The sequence below is a fragment of the Hypanus sabinus genome, chromosome 17 (genome assembly GCF_030144855.1).
Source record: "Hypanus sabinus isolate sHypSab1 chromosome 17, sHypSab1.hap1, whole genome shotgun sequence".
Taxonomy (NCBI): Eukaryota; Metazoa; Chordata; class Chondrichthyes; order Myliobatiformes; family Dasyatidae; genus Hypanus; species Hypanus sabinus.
The window spans coordinates 84,096,250-84,120,655 of NC_082722.1; the positions used below are offsets into that span (position 1 = coordinate 84,096,250).

Genomic DNA, 24,406 nt, shown 5'->3' on the forward strand with positions numbered 1-24,406 from the left:
TCGAGCTTGCCTTGCTTATAAATATATTATAGCTGACTTACTGTTCCTCACAACCTCACTCTCCTGCCTTCTCCCCGTAACCTTTGTCGATCTGATTCAAGAACTATCAGCTTCCATCTTAAATATACTCAATGAACTGGCCTGTACAGCTGGTCTGTGGTAATATGTTCAGAGGTGATATAATATGCTGTAAAGATGCAAGTGGGCCATTTGTCTCGTCGTGCATAAGCTGATGATTTTGTTTCTTTATTTCCTATGTGTCATAGGGGAGGATAGGGGGCTGGATATTGCTGCATCAGAGGAGGGGATTTTTGGGTTTGAAATATCTCTAAAAAGAAAGGTTTCTGGGTCTGGGGAATCTCTGAAGAGAAGGGTTACTGGGTCTGGGGTCTCTCTCTGAAGAGGAGGGTTACTGGGTCTGGAGTCTCTCTGAAGAGGAGGGTTAATGTGTCTGGGGTCTCTCTCTGAAGAGGAGGGTTACTGGGGTCTCTCTCTGAAGAGGAGGGTTACTGGGTCTGGGGTCTCTCTCTGAAGAGGAGGGTTACTGGGTCTGGAGTCTCTCTGAAGAGGAGGGTTAATGTGTCTGGGGTCTCTCTCTGAAGAGGAGGGTAACTGTGTCTGGGGTCTCTCTCTGAAGAGGAGTGTTACTGGGTCTGGGGTCCCTCTGAAGAGGAGGGTTACTGGGTCTGGGGTCTCTCTGAAGAGGAGGGTTTGGGTCTGAGGTCTCTCTGAAGAGGAGGGTTTGGGTCTGGGGTCTCTCAAGAAGGTTACTGTGTCTGGGGTCTCTGAAGAGGAGGGTTACTGGGTCTGGGCTCTCTCTCTGAAGAGGAGGGTTACTGGGTTTGGAGTCTTTCTGAAGAGGAGGGTTACTGGGTCTGGGGTCTCTCTCTGAAGAGGAGGGTTTGGGTCTGGGGTCTCTCTGAAGAGGAGGGTTACGGTCTGGAGTCTCTCTGGAGAGTTACGGTCTGGGGTCTCTGAAGAGGAGGGTTACTGGGTCTGGGGTCTCTCTGAGGAGGAGGGTTTGGGTCTGGGGTCTCTCTGAAGAGAAGGGTTACTGGGTCTGGGGTCTCTGAAGAGGAGGGTTACTGGGTCTGGGGTCTCTCTCTGAAGAGGAAGGTTTGTGTCTGGGGTCTCTGAAGAGGAGGGTTTGTGTCTGGGGTCTCTCAAGAGAATGGTTACTGGGTCTGGGGTCTCTCTGAAGAGGAGGGTTACTGTGTCTGGGGTCTCTGTCTGAAGAGGAGGGTTACTGGGTCTGGGGTCTCTGTCTGAAGAGGAGGGTTATGGTCTGGGGTCTCTCTGAAGAGGAGGGTTACTGGGTCTGGGGTCTCTCTCTGGAGGAGGGTTTGGGTCTGGGGTCTCTGAAGAGAAGGGTTACTGGGTCTGGGGTCTCTGAAGAGGAGGGTTTGGGTCTGGGGTCTCTGAAGAGGAGGGTTACTGGGTCTGGGGTCTCTCTCTGAAGAGAAGGGTCTGGGGTCTCTGAAGAGGAGGGTTACTGGGTCTGGGGTCTCTCTGAAGAGGTTACTGGGTCTGGGGTCTCTCTGAAGAGGAGGGTTACTGGGTCTGGGGTCTCTCTCTGAAGAGGAGGGTTACTGGGTCTGGGGTCTCTCTGAAGAGAATTACTGGGTCTGGAGTCTCTCTGAAGAGGAGGGTTACTGGGTCTGGGGTCTCTCTCTGAAGAGGAAGGTTTGGGTCTGTGGTCTCCCTCTGAAGAGGAGTGTTACTGGGTCTGGGGTCTCTCTGAAGAGGAGGGTTTGTGTCTGGGGTCTCTCTGAAGAGGAGGGTTACTGGGTCTGGGGTCTGTTTCTGAAGAGGGTTTGGGGTCTCAAGAGGAGTGTTACTGGGTCTGGGGTCTCGAGGAGGGTTACTGGGTCTGGGGTCTCTCTCTGAAGAGGAGGGTTTGGGTCTGGGGTCTCTCTGAAGAGAAGGGTTACTGGGTCTGGGGTCTCTCTGAAGAGGAGGGTTACTGTGTCTGGGGTCTCTGTCTGAAGAGGAGGGTTACTGGGTCTGGGGTCTCTGTCTGAAGAGGAGGGTTATGGTCTGGGGTCTCTCTGAAGAGGAGGGTTACGGTCTGGGGTCTCTCTGAAGAGAAGGGTTACTGGGTCTGGGATCTCTCTCTGAAGAGGAGGGTTTGGGTCTAGAGTCTCTCTCTGAAGAGAAGGGTTACTGGGTCTGGGGTCTCTCTCTGAAGAGGAGGGTTTGGGTCTGGGGTCTCTCTCTGAAGAGGAGTGTTACTGGGTCTGGGGTCTCTCTCTGAAGAGGAGGGTTTGGGTCTGAGGTCTCTCTGAAGAGAAGGGTTACTGGGTCTGGGGTCTCTCTGAAGAGGAGGGTTACTGGGTTTGGTCTTTCTGAAGAGGAGGGTTACTGGGTCTGGGGTCTCTCTGAAGAGGTTACTGGGTCAGAAATACCTCTCTCTGAAGAGGGTTACTGGGTCTGGGGTCTCTCTCTGAAGAGGAGTGTTACTGGGTCTGGGGTCTCTCTCTGAAGAGGAGGTTTACTGGGTCTGGGGTCTCTCTCTGAAGAGGAGGGTTTGGGTCTGGGGTCTCTCTGAAGAGGAGGGTTACTGGGTCTGGGGTCTCTGAAGAGGGTACTGGGTCTGGGGTCTCTGAAGAGGAGGGTTACTGGGTCTGGGGTCTCTCTGAAGAGGAGGGTTACTGGGTCTGGGGTCTCTCTCTGAAGAGGAGGGTTACTGGGTCTGGGGTCTCTCTGAAGAGGAGGGTTACTGGGTCTGGGGTCTCTCTCTGAAGAGGAGGGTTACTGGGTCTGGGGTCTCTGAAGAGGAGGGTTACTGGGTCTGGGGTCTCTGAAGAGGAGGGTTACTGGGTCTGGGGTCTCTCTGAAGAGGAGGGTTACTGGGGTCTCTCTCTGAAGAGGAGGGTTACTGGGTCTGGGGTCTCTAAAGAGGAGGTTTACTGGGTCTGGGGTCTCTCTGAAGAGGAGGGTTACTGGGTCTGGGGTCTCTCTCTGAAGAGGAGGGTTACTGGGTCTGGGGTCTCTCTGAAGAGGAGAGTTACTGGGTCTGGAGTCTCTCTGAAGAGGAGGGTTACTGTCTGGGGTCTCTCTCTGAAGAGGAGGGTTACTGGGTCCTGCGTCTGTCTGAAGAGGAGAGTTACTGGGTTTGAAATATCTCTCTGACTGTAAAGATGGATAGTTCACTGGGCCATCTTGTTTTCACTACTTTGCATCTGGTCTATATAAGTAATACACTCTTCACTTTCACAATCTCTCTCCTTTACTTTTCAGCTGGTTTATTCTTCCTGGGAGGAGCAGAATGTTCCGGAATGGGTGAGACTTCATTCCCCTTTGCTTTAACATGTGGCTGTTTGGTAATCTGCAGACTGGGTGCCGTGTTGCTGTGTGGTCTCCTGCGCCACTCTGGTGGTAGGGACCCCAAGCAACATAAAATCTGTTGTAAAACATGGGGGTGGCTGGGGGAGTAGGGGAGCTGAAGCAGGGATTTCAGACCTGAGCACTTTGTCAGCTGAATGCTCCCTAAAGTGATGTTATAGATGATAAAGTTTAAGATGAGCTTTATTTGTCAAGTGTACATTGAGAAGTGCAGTGAAAAGCACCGTTTTGCCTCAACGCTGTCTAAATATGTGCTGGGGGCATCCTGCAAGTGTCACCATGCTTTCAGTGCCAACATAGCAGGCCCAGAATGTACAAACCCTAACCTGAATGTCTTTGTACTATGGGAGGACTCCAGAGCACCCAGAGAGAACCCACATGGTCACAGGGAGAATGTACAGACTGCATACAGTCAGACTGGCACAATGAAGCATTGTAGTAGCTGCTACACTACAATGCTGCCCTCCCCACACCCCCATCTTCAAGTGCTTAGGATAGTGAAGAAAGCTTTTGTCATAGTGCCCTAAGTATAAGAATTGGGACATCTGATAAACAGGTTTAATATCACTGGCATATGTCATGAAATTTGTTGTTCCGTGGCAGCAGTACATGTAAAAGAATCTATATATTAAGAGGATGTTTGTGTGTATATAGATATACATGCATATACACATCCTGTTCCTGAATCATTGAGTGCGTCTAATTTGTTAACTTAGCAGCTGCAGTACAATGCATAATATAGAAAGAAAAACAAGTGAATAAGTAAATCAATTACAGTTATTATATGTGTATATTGAATAGACTAAAACTAGTGCAAAAATGGAAATAATGTATATTTTTTAGAAAGTGAGGTAGTTTTCATGGGTTCAATATCCATTTAGGAATTGTATGGCAGAGGAGAAGAAGCTGTTACTGAATCGCTGAGTGAGTGAGTGTGTGTGTGCATGTGTGTGTGTGTGTGTGTGTGTGTGTGTGTGTGTGTGTGTGCGCGCGCCATCACACCTCTGTATCTTTTTCCTGACAGTAACAATGAGAAGAGGGCATGCACTGGGTAATGGGGGGTTTTTAGTAATGGACATAGCCTTTCTGAGGCACCGTTCCTTGAAATTCTCTTGGGTACTAGTACTCAAGATAGAGCTGACTAATTTTACAACTTTCTGTAGCTTCTTTCATTCCTGTGCAGTAGCTCCCCCATACCAGAGAGTGATGAAACCTGTCAGAGAACTCTCCATGATACATCTATAGAAGTTTTTGAGTGTTTTAGTTGATAAACCAAATCTCTTCAAAATCTTAAATGAAATACAGGTATAGCCACTGTCTTGCCTTCTTTATAGCCGAATCGATATATTGGGACCGGATTAAATCCTCAGGGATCTTGACACCCAGGAACTTCTGATCCCTCTATGAGGATTGGTTCGTGTTCTCTCATTTTACCCTTCCTGAAGTCCACAATCAGCTCTTTTGTCTTACTGACGTTGAGTGCCAGGTTGTTGCTGTGACATCACTCCACTCGCTCCTGTACGCCCTCTCATCACCATCTGTGTTTCCACCAATGGTCGTATCATCAGCAAATGTATGGATGATATTTGAGCTATGCCTAGCCACACAGTCATGTGTATATAGAGAGTAGAGCATCTGCTGTAGACCTATTGTGATAGGCAAATTACAGTGCGTCCAGGTCCTTGCTGGGGCAGTTCATTTTATTATAGCATTTCATTGCTGTAGATGTGCGTGCTACTAGGTGATAGTCATTGAAACCCCGCTGGTTTCCTTGTCTGCGTCAGTCTAGGGAATACAAACTCTGGTCCTGCCAAACCTGTGAGATTGAGATGACTCTCCCACCCCAAACCCTGGTTCGTATGGATGCTACCCTGTTACAACTCATTGCCAAGAAATAACAGACAGCACATTGTATATGATTAAAGGAATTATATTTATGAATCTTAACTAATGGTTTAGTAAAGAAAAAAAGAGGAAAAGAAAACAAAAGCATCCCATTGTAATTTAAAGTCAACTGGGCACATGTTGGAGCTCAACTCTTCCCAAAATCATATTCACTGATCCTCAGTCGATCTTGGCACCTGACTCCTTCGAATCACAGTCCTCTCCCAGGTCGAATCCTACGACTGGTTCTCCCCAGCATCTTTCTCCATCTCCCATCGAACAAAAAACCCAAGACCAACTTTAGTGTCCCTCACAAAACCTCTCCCAGTTCCACCATCCTAATTGGATGACATATGTTCCTCAGCATCCCTTATGTTCAACAATAACCCAAACAGGCTGACAGCAGAATAGATTGCTCTTACAGAACTGCTGAAATGAAATACCTACAGCAGTAAAAATGTGAACCAGGGTATAACATCATTAAGGCAGTTCGCACTACTCTTCTTGGGCACTGGTATAATTGTTGACTTTTTGAAGGAGGTGGGACATCATAATAATAAAAAAAATCACAATAAATATAAATACATAAAAGTAACGCCCTGGGAAAGGGTTCGCTGCTAATATAATGGTCTTTCTGTAGAAGCAGTGTTTGGGTTATGATTAGAGATATCGAGTGCTTTGGAACGTGAGCCAGGCTGTCTTGCTCAGCGGGAGAGAACAAGGGAAGATGCTGGAGAGAACCAATCATTGATTTGATGGAGCTAGGTGCAAAGGTCTGCTGAGGATCGGTGAATATCAATTTTGGGAAGAGTTGAGCTCAAACTTGTGCATATTTGACTGTTTAGTTATAATGGGCCCTTTTGTTTGTTTCTTTTCTTATCTAACCCTTAAGTTAAGATTCATATAGATAATTCCTTTAATCGTATGCAGTGTGCTGTCTGTTTTTCCTGGCAATGAGTTGTAACAGAGTAGCAAATTATACAGAATCCACACAAACCTGGCTTCAGGGTGGGTGAGCCGTTTCAATCTCACGGGTTTGGCAGGACTAAATGTGTCTTCCTTAGACTTACACAGCCCAAGGAGACTGGGGTTTCTTAAGATAGCTTATATACTACATTGTATGTACATAAAGTGAAGCCAAGCACAAGAGAATCTTTACATAGGGTGACTGAAAGGGAATGATAAAGTAATGGTGGTTGGGGGTGCAGAGGGGTGGGTTAGTGGGTGGAGGTGTTGATCAGTCTTACTGCTTGGGGAAAGTAACTCTTTGATTCTGGTGATACTGGCATGGATGCTGATGGGGATGGGATAAACAGTCTTCGAGCGGGGTGGGTGAGATCTTTCCTGATGTTACTGGCCCTTTTCCACCACCTTTATGGTGGGTAGACTGGTGCCGGTGATGCATTGGGCAGTTTTGATGGTTGTAAAGCCTTTGTGCTTGCCACAGTACAGTTTCTGTTCTGCCAGATTCGCAGGAATGAATCTTCTCTGTTTCTGATCGCGTCCAAGTTATCCTGAAATGGGAGGGTGAGGAGCCAGAGGTCGTGGTACATATAGGTACCAGTGACGTAGGTAGGAAAAGGGAAGAGGTCCTGAAAGGGGAATATAGGGAGTTAGGAAGGGAGTTAAGAAGAAGGACTGCAAAGGTAGTAATCTCGGGATTAAAGAAGAGGAAGTACTGGTGCTTTAAAAGAATATAAAAGTGGATAAATCTCCCTCGGACCTTGAGGGAAGTTAGTGTAGAAATAGCAGGGGTCCTGACAGAAATATTTCAAATGCCATTAGAGACGGGGATGGTGCCGGAGGATTGGCGTATTGCTCATGTGGTTCCATTGTTTAAAAAGGGTTCTAAGAGTAAACCTAGCAATTATTGGCCTGTCAGTTTGACGTCAGTGGTAGGTAAATTAATGGAAAGTATTCTTAGAGATGGTATATATAATTATCTGGATAGACAGGGTCTGATTAAGAACAGTGAACATGGATTGAAGGTCATGTTTGACAAATCTTATTGAATTTTTTGAAGAGGTTACTAGGAAAGTTGATGAGGGTAAAGCAGTGGATGTTGTCTATATGGACTTCAGTAAGGCCTTTGACAAGGTTCCACATGGAAGGTTAGTTAGGAAGGTTAAATCTTTAGGTATTAATATTGAAGTAGTAAAATGGATTCAACAGTGGCTGAATGGGAGATGCGAGAGAGTAGTGGTGGATAACTGTTTGTCAGGTTGGAGGCTGGTGACTAGTGGTGTGCCTCAGGGATCTGTACTGGGTCCAATGTTGTTTGTCATATACATTAATGATCTGGATGATGGAGTGGTAAATTGGATTAGTAAGTATGAAGATGATACTAAGGTAGGTGGCATTGTGGATAATGAAGTAGGTTTTCAAAGCTTGCAGAGAGATTTAGGCCAGTTAGAAGAGTGGGCTGAAAGATGGCAGATAGAATTTAATGCTGATAAGTGTGAGGTGCTACACTTTGGTAGGTCTAATCAAAATAGGACATACATGGTAAATGGTAGGGCATTGAGGAATGCAATAGAAGAGAGTGATCTAGGAATAATGGTCCATAGTTCCCTGAAGGTGGAATCTCATTTGGATAGGGTGGTGAAGAAAGATTTTGGTATGCTGGCCTTTATAAATCAGAGTATTGAGTTTAGGAGTTGGGATATAATGTTAAAATTGTACAAGGCATTGGTGAAGCCAAATTTGGAGTATTGTGTACAGTTCTGGTCACCAAATTATAGGAAAGATTTGTCAACAAAATAGAGAGAGTACAGAGGAGATTTACTAGAATGTTACCTGGGTTTCAGCACCTAAGTTACAGGGAAAGGTTGAACAAGTTAGGTCTTTATTCTTTGGAGTGTAGAAGGTTGAAAGGGGACTTGATAAAGGTATTTAAAATTATGAGGGCGATAGATAGTTGATGTGGATAGGCTTTTCCCATTGAGAGTAGGGGAGATTCAAACAAGAGGACATGAGCTGAGAGTTAGGGGGCAAAAGTTTAGGGGTTACACAAGGGGGAACTTGTTTACTCAGAGAGTGGTAGCTGTGTGGAACAAGCTTCCAGTAGAAGTGGTAGAGGCAGGTTCGATTTTGTCATTTAAAGAAAAAATGGATAGGTATATGGACAGGAAAGGAGCGGAGGGTTATGGGCTGAGTGCAGGTAGGTGGGACTAGGTGAGAGTAAGCGTTCGGCAAGGACTAGAAGGGCCATGATGGCCTGTTTCCATGCTGTAATTGTTATATGGTTTTATGGTTCTCACATGGGTGAAAGAGAAATGAAGGGCTATGTAGGAGGGAAGTGTTAGATTGATCTTGGAGTAGGTTAAAAGGTCGGCAGAATATTGTGGGCTGAAGGTCCTGTACTGTGCTGTACTGTTTTATGTTCTCAGCCAAGCCTGCTGTGTGACAAGAGAGCTTAACCCAAACATCTGCTGTGTTCTTGATGCAGTCAGCCTGTGAAAGATGTTGCATGGATTTAGTCTACAATATAAACTGGATCTGGACTCAGTCAAATGCTGGTTTGTAGAAGTCCATCCGTTTCTGAGCACAGGAATGGTTCTTTTCCAATCATTGGGTTAGAGGAGCCTCTAGCTGTCTGCTGTCCAACAACATAGTGTATTAAAAGCCAAACGGCCTAAATCTGCTCCAATGCCTTATGGTTTTATAAGATGTAAGAAAGAATTAGGCCATTTGACCCATCAAATCTGCTCTGCCATTCCACCATTGGGAATTTATTGTCCCTCTCAGCCCCACTCTCCTGCCTTCTCCCCATAACCTTTGACACCTACATTGATAAAGCTATCAACCTCCACCTTAAATATACCCATTCACAGGCATCTGTGGCAATGAATTCCACAGATTCACCACCCTCTGGCTAAAGAAATTCCTCCTCATCTCCTTTCTAATAGATGTCCCTCTATTGTAAAGCTGTGCCCTCTGATCCTAATTCAGCCATTAAAGAGAAGATCCTCTCAGTGTCCACTCTACATAGGCCTTTCAATATTCGATAGGTTTAAATGAGATCCTCCTCAGTCTTCTACACTCCAGTGAGTAAAGGTCCTAAGCCATTAAATGCTCTTCATATTTTAAACTCTTGCATTCCCAGAATTATTCTTGCGACACTCCTCTGAACCCTCTCCAATGCCATAACTTCTTATCTTAGATAAGGGGCCTAAAACTGCTCACAATACTCCGTGTGGTCTGACCACTGTCTTATCAAGCCTCAGCATTACATCCTTGCTTTTATATTCTTATCCTCCCGACATGAATGCTACCATTGCATTTGCGTTCCCTTCTACATCAGTGATGTTGCAGTCTGCAGTGGGCCTGCAGGAAATGAGGCTCAATCAGGTCTGATCTGCGCTGAGCAGGTGGCAGGGTGGGTCTGTAGGCCAGCGGGTGTGTGTCACCCATAGGGTGGAGGCTGAGTATGGTGCAGATGGGGGTGTGTGGATGTCAGAGTTTGATGACAGTGTCTCTTTGCCTCCATCTCCAGCTGCCTGTCACGGAAAACTCGAGCCTCGCAAAGAAGAGAGTGGAGTCATCTCTAGCCCCTCCTGGCCCGTCAGCTACCCTCCGGCCATTAACTGCAGCTGGTACATCCAGGGTAACTATGGAGATATCATCACCATCAGGTACTGCTCCTCAGCACCACCTCACCCACCCCGTGTGTGCTTCACTATCACGTGGAACCCCTCTGCACCACCTCACCCACCCCGTGTGGTTCACTATCACGTGGAACCCCTCTGCACCACCTCACCCACCCTGTGTGTGGTTCACTATCACGTGGAACCCCTCTGCACCACCTCACCCACCCCGTGTGTGGTTCACTATCACGTGGAACCCCTCTGCACCACCTCACCCACCCCGTGTGTGGTTCACTATCACGTGGATCCTCTCTGCACCACCTCACCCACCCCGTGTGTGGTTCACTATCACGTGGAACCCCTCTGCACCACCTGACCCACCCCGTGTGTGGTTTACTATCACGTGGAACCCCTCTGCACCACCTCACCCACCCCGTGTGTGGTTCACTATCACGTGGAACCCCTCTGCACCACCTCACCCACCCCGTGTGTGGTTCACTATCACTTGGAACCCCTCTGCACCAGCTCACCCACCCCGTGTGTGGTTCACTATCACGTGGAACCCCTCTGCACCACCTCACCCACCCCGTGTGTGCTTCACTATCACGTGGAACCCCTCTGCACCAGCTCACCCACCCCATGTGTGCTTCACTATCACGTGGAACCCCTCTGCACCACCTCACCCACCCCGTGTGTTGTTCACTATCACGTGGAACCCCTCTGCACCACCTCACCCACCCCGTGTGTGCCCTGACATTGCATGCAACCCGTTAGAACTACCTCCCCCATCCCATGTGTGCCTTGACATCATGTGCACATCCCACCGTTACAAGGTTCCCTTCAGCACCACACCACCTGCATGCTTTTCCTGCTGTGGCATGTGTGCCCCTTCATCGCCTGAATGGCCACGCCCATGAGTCTCACCCTTACCTGTCCCTAGCATCTTGCTGTGCTGACCAGGCCCCTAGCAGCGTGTCTGACCCATGCCTACCCCTTTGGCAGTGATGTGGTCCTTCAGTGTCTCCCCACTGTTCAAAGTTTATATATTACATTGAGACAATATGGAATAGGCCCTTAAGCCACGCCACCCAGTAATCTCCGATTTATTCTAGCTTTGTCATGGGACAATTTACAATGACCAATTAACTTCCCAGCAGGAAGGTCCTTGGACTGTGGGAGGAAACTGGAGCACCCGGAGGAAGGCAACGCGGCCATGGGAGACATTGTTTTATTTCGTAATCTGATTTGTTTTAAAGTTAGAAAGATTTGGGTGTGGAAATAACTTCATAAAATGGGTTCAGGTAATATGCAAAAATTCTACTTCAGAAATCTTAACAAATAGAAACATTTCAAAACCAATAACAATCAGTAAAGGCTGCCGACAAGGTTGTCCACTCTCACCCTTATTATTTACAATGGCAATTGAACCTCTAGCAATAGCAATACGTTCACACCCGCAGTTCTGTGGAATAACAACAGGACAGATAGAACACAGAATTGCCTTGTATGCTGATGATATAATTTTATTTATATCCGATTTAAATAAATTGATCCCAGCCTTGCTACAGCTAATTAAATCATTTGGTGAGATTTCAAAATACAAAGTGAATAATACTAAATCTTCTATATTACTGCTCAACGCTAATGAAAGAAGGGATCCAATTTTGGAGGTAATCCAATTTAATGTTATACAACAGTTTAAGTATTTGGGAGTAGAGATTCTGCCTAGGTTAGAACATATTGTTAGTGCTAATTATGACCCCTTAATGATAGATATTAGTAAGTCAGTTGAAAGATGGGTGGCTCTGCCAATATCTACAATTGGGAGAATCAACATTCTAAAAATGAATATACTAGCAAAGCTATTCTATCTATTCCAAAATATTCCTTTGCCACCACCCTTAGACCTGTTCTCAAAAATCAAAAAGATATTTCTGAGATTTATATGGAACAATAGGAGAGCAAGACTTTGTTTATCATTATTGTATTTGCCATTTGATCGAGGGGGTCTAAAACGTCCAAACGTCACGTGTTATTGTTGGGCTGTACAGCTGAGAACTATTATGTTCTATTTTTCAACAAATGATCCTCATTGGATAGAAATGGAATCTCACAGTCTAAAATTACCTCTTCCTTTATACATATACTCAGATACAGCTAAAAAATTACGGAAGCAAACTAAAAATCCAATTGTAAAGCACATGATAAAGGTATGGTATGATGTAAAAAAATATTTAAAGGAACCATAGGTATTATCACAAGATAGTCCAATGTGGGGCAATCAGTTCTTTGTACCAGGAAGAGCAGATGCGACATTTAAAGAATGGAAATCCAAGGGACTTCAAATGATTCAAAACCTTTATTTAGCAGACTCAGACATTATGATGTCTTTTGAGGAGCTGAGGTGTACCTTTAACCTCAATAGTAAACATTTCTACAAATACCTCCAGCTAAGAAGTTTTGTTAAGATAAACCAAAACAACACATTTACCAGACCCCTACATTCACACTTGGAAAATATTATGATAAAGGACAGTTTGAAAAAGGTATCATTTCTGAATTTTATAATTTGCTGGTATCTTGCTCGTCTGAAAATTCACAATACAAATTGAAAACTTGGGAGGAAAATTTGCAGCTTAAAATTTCAGACGAAGAGTGGGAAACAGCTTGTACCAATGCTTGTACTAAGTCAATAAACACTCGCCTTAAATTGATACAGTACAAATGGTTAACGTTGACATATGTCACACCAGTGGAATTAAACCAATACAACAAAAACAAATCAGACATATGCACAAAATGTACAGAAGCTAGAGGTACATTGTTTCATTGTATGTGGCAATTAAGAGAGACTGGAGCATTCTGGGAAGAGGTACGAGCTATAATAGAGAAAATTATTTCAAAATAGGTTTCACTGAACCCTAAACTCTTTCTGTTGGGTTTGTACCTAGAGAAACATAATTACAGTAAAAATGAACAAGCATTTATAGATCTCTGCTTACTTCATGCTAAAACATGTATTGCACAATTATGGAAAAGTACTCATAGACCAGGCACTACTCAATGAATAAGGCAGATGTTATCAAGTCTCCCATTGGAAAGGATAACCTATATATTAGGGTCTAAACAGCAGATATTTGAGAATATATGGAGACCCTTCATTAACTATGTCAAGGATTTGGACTTAACAGGAGATTAAAAGAGTATTACCTTCTGTAGACAATGCAGCTTCCAAAATTTGTAGAAAAATTATATTATTTATTTATTGATTTTTGAATTGTATTATAAATACCTGTATATAGATTGTCACTTGTTGAAATAGGAGAAGCATTTTTTTGTGTGTGTTGTTTGTTGTGTTAATCTAGAAACTTCAGTATTTTCTGAATAATATAAGGAAGTATAGGAAGGTAAAAGCTGTATTTCGTGGTGTTAAAATGCAAATAAACATATTGTGGCAAAAAAAAAGCAATAAATATCAAGAACATGAGATAATAAGTCCTTGAAAGTGAGTCCGTAAGCTGTGGAAACAGTTCTGTGATGACATGAATGAAGTTTCTTCAAGTACATAAGTTATAAAAGAGAGGCAAGAGTAGATATCAGACCGCTGGAAACTGATGCTGGAGAGGTAGTAATGGAGGGGTCAAGGAAGTGGAGGATGACCTAAGTAAGTACTTTGCATCAGTCTTCACCGTGGAAGTTTCCACCTCGTGGAAGTTCCAGGTGTCAGGAGCCATGAAGTCTGTGAAGTTACTATAAATAGAGAGAAGGTTCTTGAGAAACTGAAAGGTCTGAAGGTAGATAAGTCACTTGGATCACATGGTATACACCTCAGGGTTCAGAAAGAAATGGCTGGAGATTGTGGGGGCATTAGTAATGATCTTTCAAAAATGACTAGACTCTGGAATAGTTCTGGAAGACAGGATAATTGCAATTGTCCCTCCACTCTTCAAGAAAGGAGAAAGGCCAAGGAAAGGAAATTATAAGCTAGTTAGTCTAACCTCTGGTTGGGAAGATGTTGGAGTCAATTGTTAAGGATGTGGTTTCAGGGTACTTGGAGGCACATAATAAAATAAGCTATAATCAGTATGAGTTCCTCAAAGGAAAGTCTTGCCTGACAAATTTGTTGGAATTCTTTGAAGAAATAACAAGCAGGTTAGACAAAGTAGAATCAGTTGATGTTGTGTACTTAGATTTTCAGAAGACCATAAGACATAGGAGCAGAATTAGGCCAGTTGGAGATAAGTAGCCCAAAATTTTTCATAGTACTCCAGGTGAGGCCTCACCAGTGCCTTATATAACCTCAGCATCACATCATTGCTCTTGTATTCTAGACCTCTTGAAATGAATGTTAACATTGCATTTCCCTTCATCACCACCCACTCAACCTGCAAGTTAACCTTTAGGGTGTTCTGCCTGCAGCTCCTAAGTCCTTTTGCATCTCATATTTTTGGATTTTCTCTCTGTTTAGAAAATAATTTGTACATTTATTTCTTCTACCAAAGTACATGATCATGCATTTTCCACCATTGAATTTCATTTGCCACTTACTTGCCCATTCTCCTAATCTGTCTAAGTCCTTCTGCAGCATGCCTGTATCCTCAACAGTGCTTGTCACTATCTTCGTACCATCTGCAAACGTGGCAACAAAGCCATCTATTCCATCATCTAAATCATTATTTACAGCATAAAAATCAGTAGGCCCAACACCGACTCCTGTTGAACACCACTAGAAATTTGCAGCCACCCAGAAAAGGATTCTTTATTCCCACTGGCTGCCCCCTACCAATTAGCTAATGCCCTAACCATGCCAGTAACTTTCCTGTAATATCAAGGGCTCTTAACTTGTGGCAGCTTGTCAAAGCCTGAAAATCCAAATATACAACATCCACTGCATCTCCTTTATCTATCCTACTTGTAATCTCCTCCAAGAATTCCAACAGGTTCGTCAGGCAAGATTTTCCCTTAAGGAAACCATGCTGACTTTGTCCGATCTTGTCCTGTGTCACCAAGTACTCCATAACATTATCCTTAACAATTGACTCCAACATCTTCCCAACAACTGAGGTCAGGCTAACTGGTCTATAATTTCCTTTCTGCTGCCTCTCTCCTTTCTTAAAGAGTGTAGTGACATGTGCTATTTTCCAGTCTTCCAGAATCATGCCAAGAGTCCAATGATTTTTGAAAGACCATTACTAGTGTCTGCACAATCACTACTGCTGCCTTCTTTCAGAACCCTAAGGTGCAGTTTATTTGGTCCAGGTGACTAATGCACCTTTAGGTCTTTCAGCTTTTTGAGCACCTTCTCCCTTGTAATAGTAACTGCTCTTACCTCACACCCTTCAAAAACTGGCACTCTGCTAGTATCTTCCACAGTGATGACTGATGCAAAATATTCATTTAGTTCATCTGCTGCCTTCTTGTCCATTATTATTATTTTTCTGGCCTCTTTCCAGCAGTCCTATATCCACTCTCATCTCTCTCTTTTTTTTTAATATATACATGAAGAAGTTTTTCTATCCACCTTAATATTGTTTGCTAGCTTGTTTTCATACTTCATATTTTCCCTCCTAATGTCTCTCTTAGTTACTCTCTGTAGGTTTTTAAAAGCTTCCCAATCCTCTATCTTCTAATTTTTGCTTTGTTGTAATCCCCCTCTTTTGCTTTTACATTAGCTTTGACTTCCCTTGTCAGTCAAGTTGGTATTATTTTGCCATTTGAGTATCTCTTTGTTTTTGGAATACATCTATCCTGCACCTTCCTAATTTTTTCCCAAAAGCACAAACCGTTGCTGCTCTCCTGTCACCTTTCCCAGCAATCACTTTGGCCAACTCCTCTCTTATACCACTGTAATTTCCTTTACTCCACTGAAATACTGCTACATCAGACTTTACTTTCTCCCTATCAAGTTCAAGCTGAATTTAATCATATTGTGATCACTACCTCCTAAAGGTTCCTTTACCTTAAGCTCTCTAATAATGTCTGGTTCATTACTGAACATCAAATCTAATATAGCTGATCCTCAAGTAGGCTCAATGACAAGCTACTTTAAGAAGCCATTTTGTAGGCATTCACCAAATTCAGTCTCTTGAATCTGATTTTCCCAGTCGACCTTCATGTTAAAATTTCCCATGACTATCATAACATTGCCCTTTTGATACGCCTTTTCTATTTCCCGCTGTAATCTTTAGACAATATCCCAGTTACGGTTTGGAGGTCTGTATATTTCTGCCATCAAGATCCTTTTACCCTTGCAGTTTCTTAACTCAACCCACAAGGATTCAACATCTTCCAATCCTATGTTACTTCTTTCTAATTATTTGATGCCATTCTTTACCCATAGGGCCATGCCCCCTCCTCTGCCTATGGTCCTATCCCTCTGATATAATGTGTAACCTTGAACACTCAGCTCCCAAGGTGCCACACATGAGGCTGCTTAATAAGTTATAAACCCATGGTATTACTTGAAAGATTCTAGCAGTGACAAGAAGTGTGAATAAAGGGAGTCATTTCTTGTTAGCTACCGATAAATATGGTAAATAGTAATGTTCCACAGGGGTCTGTTTTGGGATTGAATCTGCTTACGTTATATGTGAAAAATTTGATGGAATTGATGGCTTTGTTGCACAAGTTTGTGGATGATATGAAGATAGGTAGACGGGCTACCGAAGGATTTAGACAGATTAGGAGAATGGACAAAGAAGTGGCCAACGTTCATTGAAGAGTGTTTGATGGCTCAGGGCCTGTATTCTCTAGAATTCCGAAGAATAAGGGGTGGCCTAATTGAAACCTACTGAATGTGAAGGGCTTTGAAAGAGTGGATGTGGAGAGGATGTTTGCTGAGGTGGGAGAGTCTAACACCAGAGGACACAGCTCAGAATAGAGGGGTGTCCTTTTAGAATGAAGATGAGGAGGAATTCCTTTAGCTAGAGAGGGGTGAATCTGTGGAATTCATTGCCACAGTCAGCTGTGTAAGCCAAGTATTTATGTATATCTAAGGAAAAGGTTGATAGATTCTTGATTGGGATACATGGGGGAATGCAGGAGATTGGGGCTGAGAGGGGAAAAATTATGAAATGGCAGAGCAGACTTGATGGGGCATATGACCTAGTTCTGCTCCTATATCTTATGGTGTTATGGTCTAATTTATCCCCACTGGTTTAAGAACCGAATGGTTGAGGGATAATAACTGTTCCTGAACTTGGTGGTGTGGGTCCTGAAGCTTTTGTACTGTCTTCCTGATGGCAGCAGCATGAAGAGACTGCCAGACGTGTACAGGTCAGCTTGCTGAGTGTAAGAGGTCAGCCTCCACATCAGTAGGGAGCCCCATTCTTGGTGTTGCCTCACGTTAGTGGGTAGGTTAACTGCTTGCTGTAAGGTATTCTTGGTATCCCTGGAGAGAGATGTTGGATTGAGTTGTTCTCTAGTCTTGACAATTTACTTGCAAATGTTTCGTCACCACGCAAGGAGACATCGTCAGTACACTGTTGATGGGAACGCAGTGATGGCCAATTGGTGCCTGTTTTTTTACACACACACACATGCCTCCTCCATCTCCAGGAAAGGCTGACTCTGGGCCTCTGGTTTGTGGCCTCAGACTTTTAGACTCATAGATAGCAGGCACCTGACTATTTCCAGTACACAAGTGTAAACAAGAACAAAATAATTATTACTCTGGATCCAATGCAGCACAAAAATACACAGTAAGATAAAGAACATAATAATTTAAAAAAACACAGTAAATATACATGCTTGAGATAGCTTGTACTGAGATCCCTGATGAGAAACTTTGAAACTCTATCTGAGAATTTAAAACTAGCAACATTATTAGGAGCTGGCGAAGCCATTGCAATTCTGCCCGTCCCCATTTTTACCCCGGACTCTCAGACGTTGGGCCTCTGATCTCCAGACCCTCATCATCACTGTCCGTCTCCTCCCAGGCAGGTAATGTGACGGAGGATTCTGGCCTTGCCTGCAACTCCTGTGTTCCTGGAGGAGAATTGGCACTACATAGAGCTGTCCATTACAGGGAGATGACTTGCTCTGTGTTTTGTAGTTTTCAGAACTTTGACTTGGAGAGTTCGCACAAGTGCTCATTGGACTGGCTGATAATTGGCCCAGCCTCTGATCGAGAGGAGCACCGACTGTGTGGCTCCCACATTCCTCAGCCCTTCATCTCCACTCGGGACCACGTCTGGATCTCCTTCCATTCCGACCGCTCCAGCTCCGGGCATGCCCGTGGATTCCGGCTCTCTTATGTCCGAGGTACTGTCACCACCATGTGGGCTGATTCTGCTCTCAGCCAGTGCGGGCAGAGGGGAGGGGGTGGCGGGAATGGGTAGAGGGGTGGTGGCTCTGTTATCACACTGTCTGAGAGTGTGGCACCTGGCTGAACAAGGACTGAGTGAGGATAAGAAAGGGTTAACATGCAAAGTATCTGTCATGGTGCTTGAACAAAGATTGCACAGAACGCAGAGGTGGCTTGAGACATAGCTTTAAGAGTCACGGAGTCATACAGCACAGAAACATGCCCTTCAGCCCAACTGTTCTATGTCAGTCACAGTTGCCCATGTTTGGCCCATAACCCTCCAAGCATTTCCCCTCCATGTACCTATCCACATACCTCTTAGATGTTGCAATTGTACCCACCTCAACCTCTTCTTGTGGCAGCTCATTCCAGATATACACCACCCCCTTTGGAAAATGTTACCTCTCAGGTCTCTTTTAAATCTCCCCCCTCTTGCACCTATGCCCTCTGGTTTTGGACTCCCCAACTCCAAGGAAAAGGCTATCACCATCTATACCCGCATGATTTATAAACTTCTATCAGGTTGCCCTGTACACTGGAATAGAGATCCAGCATTACTAACCTCTCCCTTGAAAAAGGTCTTCTAATCCAGACATCAGCCTCATAGATCCTTCCTGCTATGTCTTTCCTATAACAGGGTGACCAGAATTGTACACAATACTCCCAAGTGCAGTTTCACCAACAACTTGTATAACTGCACCATAATAATATCCCAGCTCCTAAACTCAATTCCCTGACAATACAGACCAGTGTGCTAAGCTTGTGGCTTTTTGCAGCAAACTATACACTCGTGATTCTGGGTCCCTCTGTTTCAAAACACGTCAGTGCCGACCATTCACTGTACAGATCCTACCCTGGTATGAATGTTCAAAATACATATCCTTGCACTTATATGAAGTTGAAATCAGTTTGTCATTCTTCAGCCTAATTCCATGACTGAGCAAGATCTCTTTGCATTTCATTTGTTTTAACTTGCTGTGCCAGGCTTTGTAAAGGTTCGATTATGTGGAAAATGAGTTTTCATGTCTGGAGATTGCAGTGAGGAACTACCATCTATCTCTCTATATCCTTCTCCCCCTTCCTCAACCTGCCTGCCACCCCCCACCCTCTCTCATTCTCTCTCTCTCTCACACACACACACACACACACACACACACAACAGGAGAATCAGAATCATGTTTATAATCTCTGATCCCTCAATGTGAAAGGTGGAGCGGGTCTGAGGGGAGGGAGGAGCAGGCACTATGGCTGTGGTTCAGTGTGGTTTGTGACTGAGGGGAGGAAGAGAGGTGAGGGAAGGAGGGAGAGGAGTAGGTGCCATGGCTACACAGTGACATCTCTCTCTGTGTCTCAGGGAAGTTGTCACAGGACCAGTGCAAGTCTGACGAGTTTTTGTGCCGGAACGGCAAGTGTATCCTCAGTGCCTGGCGTTGCAACCGGATGTATGAGTGTGGAGATGGCTCCGATGAGCAGGAATGCCAGCTGCCCCCTACCCCGACTGCACCGTTCGCCTGCCCTGATGGAATGTTCCGGTGCACAGTCAGGGGCAGGGCACGGTGCCTCCCGGTTGAAGCACGGTGTGACAGCAGCCAGGACTGTGACGAGGGGGTGGACGAAGTGAACTGCCCCGACATAAGCTGCGGCAAGAGACTGGGCAATTTCTACGGGTCATTTGCCTCTCCGGACTTCCTGCGCTGGCAGCGGGAGGGGGCAGCGCTGGATTGCACATGGGTGGTGGACACGCAGGACAGCAGACACCTGGTGCTGCAGCTCACTCTACAGCTCTCCTACAACGACTGGGTCCGCGTATACGACGGCACTGCAGTCGACTTCCGTCGGCTGCTGGGCGAGGCCAACTTCCGTAACAACCGAAGGCCTATTACTGTGGAGACGTCTGGTGGACAGATGACTGTCTCCTACCATGCTGAGCCGGGCAGCGTGGGGCACGGCTTTAACGCCACCTACCAGGTGAAGGGATACTGCCTACCACAAGAGCATCCATGCGGGCAGGATGGAGGGTGTTACGCTGAGGACCAGCGCTGCGATGGCTGGTGGCAGTGCCCCAATGGGAAGGATGAGGAGGGGTGTGGGCGCTGTGGGCAGGGCGAGTACCCCTGTGACAGCACTAGCAGCATGTGCTATCCTCCCAGCGGCCGCTGCAACAACCGTAAGAACTGCCCCACCGGCACCGACGAATACAATTGCTTCACCTGTCAGCCTGGCAATTTCCACTGCGGCAGCCAGACCTGCGTTTTTGAAGAGTGGCGCTGTGACGGTCAGGAGGACTGCCCTGATGGCAGCGATGAGCAGAACTGCCTGGTGGTGGTACCCCGGAAGGTGATCACCGCCGCCCTTATCGGCAGCCTGGTGTGTGGGCTGCTGCTGGTCATTGCCCTGGGCTGTGCCTTCAAACTCTACTCCCTACGTAGCCGCGAGTACAGGTACCCTCATCCCTCACCACCTCCTCACCCCTCTCCAAGGCAGATGGTGCCATCTCCTCGGGATCTCTGGGACGGATGGTACCATCTCCTCGGGATCTCTGTGATGGATGATCTCTGGGACGGATGCTACTGTCTCCTCGGGATCTCTGGGATGGATGGTACCATCTCCTCGTGATCTCTGGGACGGATGCTACTGTCTCCTCGGGATCTCTGGGACGGATGGTACCATCTGCTCGGGATCTCTGTGATGGACGGTACCATCTCTTCAGGATCTCTGTGATGGACGGTACCATCTCCTCGGGATCTCTGTGATGGACGGTACCATCTCCTCGGGATCTCTGTGATGGACGGTACCATCTCCTCGGGATCTCTGTGATGGACGGTACCATCTCCTCGGGATCTCTGTGATGGACGGTACCATCTCCTCGGGATCTCTGTGATGGACGGTACCATCTCCTCGGGATCTCTGTGATGGACGGTACCATCTCCTTGGGATCTCTGTGATGGACGGTACCATCTCCTCGGGATCTCTGTGATGGACGGTACCATCTCCTCGGGATCTCTGTGATGGACGGTACCATCTCCTTGGGATCTCTGTGATGGACGGTACCATCTCCTCGGGATCTCTGTGATGGACGGTACCATCTCCTTGGGATCTCTGGGACGGACTGTACCATCCCCTCAGGATCTCCGGGACGGATGGTACTGTCTTGTCAGGATGTCTGCGGTGGATGGTTCCATCTCCTTGTTTAATATGGTCATATTAATGAAGTGCTGTTCATCTCTCAACCTTTCAGGGCCTTTGACACCCCAATGACCCGTCTGGAGGCAGACATCGTGCAGCGAGAGGCTCCTCCTTCCTATGGTCAGCTGATTGCCCAGGGACTCATCCCCCCTGTCGATGACTTTCCCATCTATAACCCCTCTCAGGTAAGCCCACCACTGTTTCTGCCCACAGGAGTATCATCAGGTCAGTCTACATCTCCTGGAGTTTGACACAATGGGGAATCCAAAACAAGACAGACTGTGTTCAGGTGGGCGAAGGAAATTAAATACAATGGAGTGATAAGAATTATCCTGAGAGAGGCTGAGATCTGGGATTTGACAGAGATGCTAGAGTGAGGAACATTACACTGGGCAAGGATTGAAGATAAAGATTATCTTTATTTGACATCAAAACATTGCAATATACAGTGAAATGCATCATTTGTGTCAATGACCAACACAGTCCGAGGATGTGCTGGAAGCAGTCCACAAGTGTCACCAAGTTTCCAGCGCCAACCTAACATTTTCACAACTTACTAACCCTTAAGACCATAAGGTACAGGAGCAGAATTAGGCCATTTGGCACATTACAACTACTCTGCCATTTCATCATGGCTTATCCAATGTTCCTCTGAGCCCCAATCACCTGCCTTCTGCCCAGATCCCTTCATGCCCTGACCAGTCAAGAATCTTATCAGCCTCTGCCTTAAATATACATAATGGCTTGGCCTCCACGGCTGCCTGTGACAAAGAATTGCAGAGTCACCACTCTGGCTAAAGAAATTCCTCCTCATCTCATTTATAAAGGGACACCCCTCTAAGCTGAGGCTGTGTCCGCTAGTCTTAGACTTTCCCACCATAACAAAACATCCTCTCCACATCCACTCTATTAAAGCCTTTCACCATTCAATAGGTCACCCCTCATTCTTCTGAATTCTAGTGAATACAGGCCCAGAGCCATCAAATGTTCATATGAAAAACCATTCGATCCTGGAATCACTTTCATGAACCTCCTTTGAATCCTCTCCAGTTTCAGTACATCCTTTCTAAGATAAGGGGCCCAAACCTGCTTATAATACTACAAGTGAGGCTTCACCAGTGCTGTATAAATTTTCAACATTACATCCTTTCTTTTATATTCCAGTCCTCTTGAACTGAATGCTAACATTGCATTTGCCTTCCTCACAACAGACCCAACCTGCAAATTAACCTTTAGGGAATCCTGTACAAGGACTCCCAAGTCCCTTTGCACCTAATTTTTTGTACTTCCTCTCCATTTAGAAAATAATCAACCCTTTAATTTCTTTTACCAAAGTGCATGACCGTACACTTCCCAATACTTTATTCCATTTGCCATTTCTTTGCCCATTCTCTTAATCTGCCTTAAGTCCTCTTTTAGCCTCTCTACTTCCTCAAAATTACCTGCTCCTCAACCCATCTTCATATCATCTGTAAACTTTACAACAAAACTATCAATTGCATCACCCAATTCGTTAGCATATAATGTAAAAAGAGTCGATCCCAACACAGACCCTCTGGGAATACCACGAGTTAATGGCATCCAGCCAGAAAAGACTCCCTTCATTCCCACTCTTTGCCTCCTGTCAGTCAACTACTGCTTTATCCATGCAAGAATCTTTCCTGTAATACCATGAGCTCTTAGCTTGTTTAGCAGCCTCATGTGGCTCCTTGTCAAAGGCCTTCTGAAAATCCAAGTACACAACATCAAACAATTCTTCTTTGTCTATCCTGCTTATTATTTTTTCAAAGAATTCCAACAGGTTTGTCGGATAAAATCTTCCCTTGAGTACGCCATGCTGACTATGGCCTATTTTATCATGAACCTCCAAGTACCCTGAGACCTCATCCTTAATAATCGACTCTAACATCTTCCCAGCAACTGAGGTCTGACTAACTAGCCTATAGTTTCTTTTCTTCTGCCTCTCCCTTCTTGAAAAGTGGAGTGACATTTGCACTTTTCCAGTCTTCCTGAACCATTCCAGAATATAGTGATACTTGAAAGATCTTTACTAATTCCTCCACAGTCTCTTCAGCCACCTCTTTCAGAACTCTGGGGTGTACAACGTTTGATCCAGATGACTTATCCACCTTCAGACCTTTCAGTTTCCCAAGAACCTTTTTCCTAGTAATGGTAACTTCACACAATTCATGCCCCCTGACACCTGGAACTTCCACCATACTTCTAGTGTGTTCCACAGTGAAGACTGATGTAGTTTGTCTGCCATTTCATTGTCCCCCATTACTACCTCTCTAGTATCACTTTCCAATGAACCGATATCCACTGCTGCCTCTCTTTTACACGTTATGTATCTGAAGAAACTGCTGGAATCCTCTTTATTATTATTAGCTTGCTTACTTTCATATTCCATCTTTACATTCTTAATAACTTTTTGCTTGCCTTCTGTTGGTTTTTAAAAGCTTCCCGATCCTCCAACTTCCCACTAATTTTATCCCTATTACATGCTTTCTCTTTGACTTTTCTGCTGGCTTTGACTTATCCTGTTAGCCACAGCTGTGTCATCTTTCCTTTAGAATACTTCTTCCTCTTTGGTATGTATATACCCTATAAGACAGTGGTCCCCAACCACTGGTTTGCAGAGCGGTACCGGGCTGTGAGGAAATGAGATGATTTGGCGGTATGAAGCAGTCAGCTGCACTGCAAGTAGCACATGCTTTGCGGCCCAGTGGTTGGGGACCACTTCTATAAGACCATAAGATATAGTAGAAGTAGGCCATTTGGCCCATCGAGCCTGCTCCACCATTCAATCATGAGCTTCCAGTCATCCCCACTCCCCTGCCTTCACCCCATACCCTTTGATGCCCTGGCTAACCAAGAACCTATCTATCTCTGCCTTATATATACCCAATGACTTGCCCTCACAGTCGCTTGTGGCAAAGGATTCCACAGATTTACCACCCTCTGACTAAAGTAATTTCGCCACATCTTTGTTCTTAATGGATGTCCTTCAATCGTGAAGTCGTGCCTTCTTTTCTCAGAATCCCCTACCATGGGAAATAACTTTGCTATATCTAATCTGTTCAGGCCTTTTAACATTTGG

At 45.3% G+C, this 24,406-nt stretch overlaps 1 protein-coding gene across 2 annotated transcripts in view; it reads left to right on the forward strand.

Annotated features, from left to right (window-relative positions):
- The window catches only part of lrp3 (low density lipoprotein receptor-related protein 3), a 75,889-nt gene that overhangs the window by 39,614 nt on the left and 11,869 nt on the right, over nt 1–24,406 (forward strand). The window contains exons 2-6 of one of the 2 annotated variants that reach the window (XM_059993374.1): nt 3,241–3,282; nt 9,725–9,863; nt 17,869–18,077; nt 19,475–20,561; nt 21,359–21,491. In XM_059993374.1, coding sequence (XP_059849357.1) covers nt 3,241–3,282; nt 9,725–9,863; nt 17,869–18,077; nt 19,475–20,561; nt 21,359–21,491 — 1,610 coding nt within the window. The remainder of the gene's footprint in view (nt 1–3,240; nt 3,283–9,724; nt 9,864–17,868; nt 18,078–19,474; nt 20,562–21,358; nt 21,492–24,406) is intronic. The other variant, XM_059993375.1, reaches the window with a different exon arrangement.